The 9,845-nt window shown below is 43.3% G+C and overlaps 1 protein-coding gene across 1 annotated transcript in view; it reads left to right on the top strand.

The window, feature by feature from the left end:
- Positions 1–6,244: 6,244 nt before the first annotated feature.
- Positions 6,245–9,845, top strand: part of sgip1a (SH3GL interacting endocytic adaptor 1a) — a 56,312-nt gene continuing 52,711 nt past the window's right edge. The window contains exon 1 of the mRNA XM_085375636.1: positions 6,245–6,260. Within this exon, the coding sequence (XP_085231762.1) occupies positions 6,251–6,260 (10 nt within the window). The 5' untranslated portion in view covers positions 6,245–6,250. The remainder of the gene's footprint in view (positions 6,261–9,845) is intronic.

Raw genomic sequence — 9,845 nt, 5'->3', positions numbered from 1 at the left:
TGTTTGCACTGATTTGAGGCTAGGTATAGAACAGGGCTAGGCAACTCCAGGCCTCGAGGGCCGGTGTCCTGCAGGGTTTAGATGTGTCCTTGATCCAACACAGCTGAGTTAAATGGCCAAATGACCTCCTCAACGTGTCGTAAAGTTCTCCAGAGGCCCAGTAATGAACTAATTGATTCAGATGTGTTGACTCAGGATGAGATCTAAAACCTGCAGGACACCGGCCCTTGAGGCCTGGAGTTGGACACCCCTGGTATAGAAGAACTGTAGGAGACCGATGCAGTACCATGAAAAAGTGTTTTAATATTAGACCAATATAATCTGAGTAAATAAAGAAAAAAATGCACTTTTTAAATTGTAATTTCATTTATTAAGTGGGGGAAAAGCTCTCCAAACCTACCTGGCCCTATGTTCAGTTTCACTAGCCACACCCAGACCTGATCACTAAAATCTCCAACAGTGCATTGACTCATCCAAGAGGTCACAAAAGAACCCAGGATAACATCTGAAGGACTGCAGGACTCACTTGCTTCAGTTGAGGTAGTTCAGGTGTAGTTGAGGTGTTCACGATTCAACAATAAGAAAAAGACTGGGCAAAAATGGTATCATCATTAACTGCTGTGGCAGCGCTAATTAGCTGCATAATCATCATACATGGCTCTCTTGTATTAGAAATAAGAAATATTGTTTGAATTGCCAACTTGCTCGTGGAAACAAATGAACTATATGTTAATGGTACTACACTACAGTGAGTTAATGGTGCCATATTTCTGATTCAGAAGCATCGAAGTTCCAGCACCAGCACAAACTGTTAAATATCTGTCATGATGCTCTGTCGGCACTAGATGACAGTGTAGGAGAAGATGTTTGTCTTGAGGCAAACATAACCGAGCATGGCTGATACTAGAAGAACAATGGGGAAGGAAATTAGCAAGGGATGGTGTAAGTGATAAGAAAGATGAATGGATAAAGGCAGGGAGGAGAAAAAATTACAAAGGTCATAGAGATTACTTAGCAAAGCTTTAGAGCTAGTGGGACCGGGGGTAAGATGAGGGTGTCGACCCTCTCCTTGGGGGCATCAGTGGTGGTTGATACGGAAGAGCTGGCCCTGTAGCAAGAAAAGGATGAAAGGAAGGAGAAGGCAGGTGACATAATGAATAACATAGAAGCAACTTGACAGACAGTAATGCAGTGAAAATAAGAAAGAAGCGTGAAATTATAAATGTGAGAGGAAGCTTTGGAGAGAGTAGTTTTATATCACAGCAGTGTAAGAATGACCTCAGGAAGAATAGCTGCTGAAGTGCTTCAGCTAATGCTGATTCTAATGAACTGAAGTTGCCCAGCTGGCTCTGCTCAAACAAGAATAACAACACGTATTTTGTCTCTTGGATTATTCTATAGTTCCATACATGCACATGTATGTATAGAACTATAGAATAGAATGCACAGGGTACACAGTTCTGCAGCACTATATACATATGAACACTATATAAAATGAACAAATATGCAAATAAATAGTGTTACGTGTGGTTATTGAATGAAGTATTGCACAGTGGTGATGGTAGTTGTGTAGTCTGTGTAAAGAGGGAAGTCCTTGGATTTGGGGGGTAGAACTTTTTTGGGAAGAAACCATTCGTGAGTCTGTCAGTGTTTGGGCTGATGCACCTATAGCGCCTCCCTGAGGAAGCAGGTTGAACAGGTCAAAATCAGTAGGCCTATATATGTGTATAGCATGTACTATTAATATGGGTTTGGTTTCTTACCATATGAGCTAGCCATGTTTTATTAATAAGTGTGTGAACGGGGCATGTAGTGTAAAATGCTTTGAGTGCTCAAGCGAGGTAAAAAAGCACTATAATAGAACCAGTCCTGTTACCATTTACTGATACACCACTACTACTGTTACTACCTCTTCAGCTGCTCCTGACACTGCCAGCAGTAGAAATTAAACATGAGTAAACATTAGGGCTGCCACGATTAGTCGACTAGTCACGATTACGTCGACTATCAAAATCGTCGACGACTGATTTAATAGTCGACGCGTCGTTTGAAGCTTTGTAAGATCACAAAAGACGCAGGAATAAGTAGCAGGATTTAAGAGTGTAATAACGGACTGAAACAGAAGATGGCAGCACTGCATGTACAAGGATGCCAGCTGCTGTTAAACCCCGAAGAAGAAGCTGTGTCCCAGAATTCATAGCGCAGCCCAGCTTAGTTTCCAACAATGGCGGCAGCTAGTTAGCTTTAATATTACTCTTATTATTCTTTCTGGGTCACAAAATAAACGTTTAACATATTTTCAGGCGAGAATGTAGCTGTGTAAACCTCAAATATCTGCTCAGTTTATCAAGACACCACATGTTTTTGTGACCGAGTGGTCGGCGGGGTTAGGAACAAAATAAATAAACTTGACAACGCCACCTAGGGGAATTACACCCCCAGGAAATATATTTAAGAAAAATAAAGAAAAGGAATAAAAGAAGACCGCACAGATTCAAGGATGCACACTGAGGCAGGTTGGCTTCCAATATTAAAACAGTTTTATTTATAGAAATGAATAAAATATTATAAATAATATTTTATAAATAAAATATTAAAAGTCAAGATGTAGCGTCATTATTGACAGTGTCCTACAGTAAAAATAAACAATCGTGGAACTTGGACTTACCAGCAGCCGTGGAACCAAAAGAAAATCACACCACAAGAATCACTGCAGACCACCCAGTGCTGTACAAAAGAAAGTGTGAAGACGACCCACCACCTGAGGTCCCAGGGCCACTGGCTCGTCCTCCTTCACTGAAATAAAACACAGAAAAGTATGTTAAAAGAATAAAAGGACACGGAGCGTCAGGCTCGCTACAAATCATAAAAAGACTAAAACACACTTTAATAACTTTAATAAAAGAAATCACACACACACACACACACACATACACACGGGAAAGGCTTATTCCCCACGGGTCAAACTACCACTCGTGCTGGTAATAATTATTCTCAGGCGTAGGCCGGTCTGGCTCCCCACCGGCTGAGACCGGCCACCCAGGCGATTTAGAGTCCCAGCACGACACTCGGGCAGAGGATCACTTCAGCCCAGGGTAAAATAAAACACCAGGCGAACCCAAAAAAGGTAAGCCTACTTAATAAAAACAAGATAAGACAAAACAAGACAAGACAGCAGACTCCACCAAGGAGGAGTTCACAACAGCAGCTGAGAAGGCAGTCCACTCTTCCAATTTAGGTTGGACAATTTACCATGGAGAGGTGAGTACAGCAGTAAACCCTGAAACAGATAAGTGTAACCTTAAACTCTTATAGCTATGAATGCTAATAAAAGTAGTTCTAACAGCTTACCCCAGGACCGGAGGCACTATACTCTCATTGGTGGAGATACCACGAACACCTCTCTCCGCAATGGCAGAATTAAACAGACTGCTGCGCTACAACAGGCCGGAAAAGGATATTAACACCAATTCCAGTATTCGGAGGGAATCCAAGGTTAAGCGAGAGCATACCTGTAGCTGTCATATAATCGGCTCTTGCTGATCAGTCCGTCGCAGTACGCCAGCATTTACTGCTGTATCGTACCAGAAGCTCGGGAGGAATTAATCCAACAAGACATCGGCTTAGCTTTATACAGGCTAGCGCCACCCTGCAATCAATGTGCAGGTGGGTTCCCAATTAACCCGATCACCTGATACAAGGAGCGAGTGCAGTGGAAAGAGAGCGAGGGTGGTAGAGCGAGCGAGAGAGAGAGAGAATGAGAGAAGAAAAACAACGGAAGGCGAGTAGCCCATCTGGCTACATCTACCCCCCCCTTTTTTTGTATTGGCGCCCCGACAATAACTCAAGGAACCTAACACCATGGCCTGAATATGGCAAGCTGAGCATTAGCAACTGACGCAGATTCAACAGGACGTGGCAAGTGATAAACATTTGAGTGCTGACCAGCTGTTGAACGTGCTGTTCTCCGCAAATGTGGCCCACTCACCTCAGACTGTTCAACAGAGCCCAAGGAAGAGCCTGGGGGAGCAGAGGTCGAGGGTGCTACAATCACACTGGGAGTAGACCTGAGCTCCACCGATGGAACTCTAGAGGCATCGGGAAGTGACACCACAGGTGCTACAGGGTGTGAGGGTACCTCAGGGACAAGGAGCCACAACTCGTCGTCACTCAGAGAGGTCCGCTCTGAGTCAGTGGGTACAGGTGGCGTTGTCAAGTTTATTTATTTTGTTCCTAACCCCGCCGACCACTCGGTCACATATTCAAAAGCGCTCCGACGTTTTCGGAGACGTCTGTTACCCACTAGCTCGATAGTTAGCCGGGGGCTAGGCTCGCTAGAGCCGTGAGAACACCGGACTCCCGGCAAATCGTTTTCAAACCCACCGCAGTCTTTCGCTACTCAGGTTAAACATGATATATAAGTCACTTAGATAACTTAACAATGTTATTGTTTGGCTTTTTTCAGTATTTTATTTGTTCCTGAGTAAATCAGTTTGGCTGAGATTAAAGTTATAGTTTTTACACAGCTGAATAAACGTCAAGCAGACAGCTGATTATCAGAAGTGTGAGATGCTCGAGAATTTACTCCGGTGTCCTGTTATATTTTAGATAGCAAGGAGTTTATTAAACTTCACCGAAACAATCTGCAAATTTCATTAAAATTTAATAAACTATCATCTTGTCTTTATTTTTAGTTAGCACAGACCTTAAACACTTAAAGCTGTAAGCTAATGATAGTTATATAAGAGCAGATGCTGCTGATGCAATAAGCTGTACTTTTTACGTCCAGTGGATGCATGATCTGATTAGTTGACTAATCGCAAAAATAATCAGTGACTAGTCGACTATCAAAATAATCGTTTGTGGCAGCCCTAGTAAACACGTCTTTTCCAGACTTAAAGACCAATGGGTACAAATTACCCAGTGTCTGCATTTGTGGCTCATTGTTATTCTTTTCTTCCTTTTTCGCCCAGTAAAATCTCACTTTGCTGTTTGATTTGTCACATTTGCCCCCACCCCCCTTCACTCTCCACCCTCTCATAGAAAATTAATCAGCGCACACACACAAACACCAGCACACACCCCTCTCCGGAGGCTGGTCTGTCATCGGCTCTTCCTGTTTGTTGGCTGCAGCTGTAGCCTGCGTTGCCGTGACGTCGCACCGGTCGATTCTCATCCCAGTGCGGTGGGAAAGCACAGAGACAGAAAAAGGCAGCCAAATGAGACAGACTAGCAGAGAGACGGTAAGGTGGGAGGGAGCGGGGAGAGGAGCAGAGTGAAACTGCACCGATATTCCAAAGAGGGCGGGACACGGAGGCAGTTACTAGAGAATTAGGCGCTGTGCAGGACGGTGCAGGGCAAGGATTTTGCGCAGTAGTGACTTAATATAGAGCACGTTTTTATTTTTGTATCAACATGGGTTGTCACTTTACTCATACCCTCATTATTCTCTGTGTGACCAAAAAATAGATTCATGCCTGGGTACCTCAGCACACTGCACTGACATAAGGTAGGGTGAAGGGTAGCTGTGTAAGCATGTGTGTGTATGGTTACTCTGTTTGTGTGGCTTCTATATTTAAACCTCACATATCTGTTTGCTTCCTCGGATGCTCTACATGTAAACATGTAAATGCGCACAGTTATTTGTCAAGTAAGAGAGGTTACTAATGTAGCCTTCTCTCTTTGGGGACAGTGTCAGGAGATTCAAGCTGTAAGCCATGTGACTGCACAAAGAGCTGCAGGGATTGGCTAAGGTCATCTGTGACCTCAGCATACTGCCTCAGCCACCCCCCCTCCCCCCCTCCTCCAAACACACACACACACAACCCTCCCTCTAAATCTCTCCACCTCCTTCTCCCTTCCCTGCCTCTTTCATTTTTTTCCTCCAGTTTGCTTTTTCCCTACCTCTCAGCATCCTCGGCTGTGAAGGTTTGAGCCGCAGCAGCAATAGCAGCAGCAGCAGCATCCATGGCTCCAGCTCTGATCGACACCTAAGCCGTCCCCCACCCCTCCTCTCTCTCGCTCTATCTATCTCTCTGTCTCTCTCCCTCCTGAGCTAGTTGACAGGCGACGTCTGGGGGTGTTGGAGGTTCACAGTTAGCCAGGGCGTTAGCCACAAGCACACAGCTGTTCTGCTGCCATCAGTTCTACTGTGTTTTAGTAGCCAGGAGCTTCTTCTCTTCCCCCTCCCCTCACGACACCACCTTTCATTTCAGGCTCTTTGGAGATTGAGGAATGCAAATCTGCAACCATGATGGAAGGTAAGATCATTTTATTCTGTCTTTTTTATGCCACCCCATTTTTCTTTTGTAATTCAGGATAATCCTTAATGGCCTTGTTCTCGTGTGCTTCATCTCGTAGCAAGTGTATGAGGTATTTGAGGTTGAGATGTCAGAAGCTGTCCTTCTGTTTCGAGCACACGCATTTTGTTGACTTGCTTGTTATTCTTGGGAAAAGGGCACAGCCACTGAATATCTACAACAGAGGCACAATGGCGAAGCTAATTGAAGCGTGTGTACCTTTTTGTGTGTGTGTGTGTGTGTGTGTGTGTGTGTGTGTGTGTGTGTGTGTGTGTGTGCGCACGCATATGTCTGAGAACCCCCAGCCCCCCTTTTTCCCGCTTCCCATCGTAAAGGATTATTTGGATTTATTGTGCAGGAGGGCTTATGTACCCAGCTGGCTCACTTGTATAAATTTTCTTTGTATGGTGTGCTCTGAAACGGATGCACACGCTCACTGCACTGTATGACTTTGCCGTGCGTTCACACTACATGGCTGTTTAACCCAGCACTTGTATGTTTGCACGGGCAAGTGCACGCGTACATTCGAGCCTGCCGATGGCTGGACTGAGCCGTCTCTGTGGGATTAAGCATAGTGATGAAAAAGAGAATTCATCATTGTTTTAATGTCATGTCCCTTTAATTGGTGACATCATTAGGGGCAGGCCGGTGATGTAGGAATGAATCTCTGTAGCTCTGCAGCTGGCACGCGAAACCTTCTGTTTCATATGTCTTTGATTTCCTGGATTTGGTTTGGAAGTACAGTATATAATATATTCAGTGACCAGTTGTATGTTCTATGATCAAAAATGCAAAAGATTTGAAGTGTGTACATTTTAATTGTCTTAAGGTAGAAATTTTCCAAAAATTGTGGATAAATGCACGAGGAAAACCAGTTATTTTGGCTCTTTTGTTTTAATGTCGGATGACCTTAGGACAAGATGGAATTACCTCAGTGGCTGATGAGGACGAATCTTAGCATGCTGTCTGGTTTTATGTGTTTCTCTCTGTGTTTAAAAATAAGTGACAGCTATTGAGTCCTTTACGTTTGCTTTGTAGGCAGGTAATCCACACACGTTTACAGTAATTTGGACATTGGGATATGCTGTTCACCACGCCAGTCCCCTGATTTCTGATGGATTTGTAAGCTTGAGAGAAAATTTCAGTGTTTAAAGGTGTTGTTCTGAGTAAGTAATGGCTATTTGACCAAATGGCTTATCGCTTGACCTTAACTGTGTATTATCATGCTACTGTGTCATGAATAGGCTTACTGTCACTTACTGTCTCATGTGTCATTATACGATGAACTGTGTTGTAGGTTATGATTTATATAATGGCCATATGGCTCCACCCTTTCTGCCAGACCCTGCAATTCACTTGTAACACTGAGGCCTCTAACAATGATATCTAATAAGCTCATGCTGCTCATGCAGACGCAAATAACTCGTTTGTTTTTGAAACAAAAAAGGTAACCCTGGGTAACCTTTTCCTTCCTGTAGGCCGCAGCAGTATAATATGATTCCATGTTCAGTGTTGTACTAGGATACAGACTCGCAGTGACAGCACTGGGCAGTTGGACACTAATGGACTAAACTAGAATATGATGAGCTAATTTTTTAGTGTATTGTCCTGTCATAGATCACATAACTCTCTTGGGCCAAGTTATTGGGTAACCAAAAACTACAGACCATCTATAAACCACTTACCTTCCATCAGCATGGCTAGCACAGGCTTACCATGGACTAGTGAGAGCAGGATTACAGTCAGGTGTTAAAATTGGATGCTAATCCTTGTTAGCTCTGCTTTTTAAGGCCTGCATGCTTGGCCCTGAGTAACATACAGGGTATAAGATGAGTAGTTACTTAAATGTAACCTAGAGAGAGAGGTACAGGCATTTGCTAACATGTTGCTAATAGCAGCTAAAGTTAGCTCCTCGTAGCTGTTCTGAGAGATGGCTACTGTCTCAATCTAAAATACACATACATTGGTCTCATTAAACTGCTTACTTTTGTTTCATTTGCTAAGATAGGTAGTCACGCTGCACCTTTTAGAGAATGTTGTGCGTTTCCTTAGCTAGTTTCCTTTGTTTGTATTTTGTCTTTTTAATCTGTTATATCTTGTAAAGCACTTTGTGATCTCTATCTAGAAATGTGCTATATAAATAAAATTTTACTTACTTACTTACTTACTTACTTGGTGGTCTGTTCATTGTTGGATGTTGTAGAATCAGGCCAGGGGCCCGTTCTTCGTACCTCGCTAAGTAGGTTAGCCGGATTAGATTGTTGACGATTTCGCGTGATCCTGGATCAGTCGGTTCCCCGAAGCTCATCCGGGACTTGCTGTCATAGCAACAGAGCCGTAAGCGTAAACCTGCTCGGGAGCAGGTTTACTTTATGTAAACAGGATTAGATCGCGGCCACGCAGGTATGTCCGCTTCATTTATACGAAAGCAACAGCGATATTTTTCCACTGTTTCACCATAAATAAATATTATCAATGTAACTAAAGATAATGCAGCACTTGATCCTTTTATTGATGTCACACAGATACATACAGGTCATTTCCTAAAAAAGGGAAATGAACTATTAACATTCTATTACATGTATGTGATTATTACAGATGTAATTCATATTTCAGAGTAGTAATTGTAAATTACTTCGTGTAATCAAGATGAGAGACCACGGCTATAAAAGCGAAGGTGGATTTGGGAAGCCTGTCGCAGCCATGTCCTGTCCGTATACGCGACCAACCCATTGCGGAAGGTGCAAGATTGATAAGGAGAGTCCTCAGAATTCAGCGTATATTGCGGGACAGACAGGATCCTTTAGCTCAGCGCGACAGTGTGCTCATTGAGAGATATCGATATTCCCGTGAGGGTATTATTTACTTAACCAACTTGTTGACGAGGGGGTGCAGGACCACCACCTGTCTTTTTTTCCTCTGCCCTTTTCTTGGTTGCTGTTATGAACAAACTAACAGAGTATTACAGGCCAGTATTACCTTGCCAAGAGACGCAAAGCAATCTAAGAGATAAATATTACCATTCTGTAGAATACTCCTGTATTCCACTTTTACTTGTTCCCATGTTCTTGTGGGTCCTGTTGTGGCTCTAATGTGAAAGGGGATATAATATAACATATTATAATATAATATAATGCCATATGATATTGGACAATATAGTGTCATATGATAGATCTACCCTACCGCCTACTGGTGTTGGCCAGAGGGGCCGATGGCGCGATATGGCAGCCTGGCTACAACCGTAGCTGCCTCCACCAGTGTGTGAATGTGGGAGTGAATGAATAGTGGTATCGTAAAGCGCTTTGGGTGCCTTGGAAAGCGCTATATAAATCCAATCCATTATTATTATTATTATTATTATTAAATTACCTACGAGTTTGATTTGTCAGCAACTTTCTGCCAGCCCTCTCTCCTTGCTTTTGCAGCCTTTGCAGTGTTCTCTTGCGTTTTAATTAAACTCTGAAACTCCTGTAATCCCTCACTCATGAGTTCTTGCTCTGCTGCCGGAAAATACCGAGCACGCCCCTTCGACATTTTCGCCGACCA

This window comes from Diplotaxodon limnothrissa, linkage group LG17 (assembly GCF_057381915.1).
Source record: "Diplotaxodon limnothrissa isolate DT_005_m linkage group LG17, D_limnothrissa_male_GT1.1, whole genome shotgun sequence".
In the NCBI taxonomy this organism is placed as follows: Eukaryota; Metazoa; Chordata; class Actinopteri; order Cichliformes; family Cichlidae; genus Diplotaxodon; species Diplotaxodon limnothrissa.
Note: the sequence above shows the minus strand (reverse complement) of the source record. Positions and strands in the feature narration are given on the sequence as shown.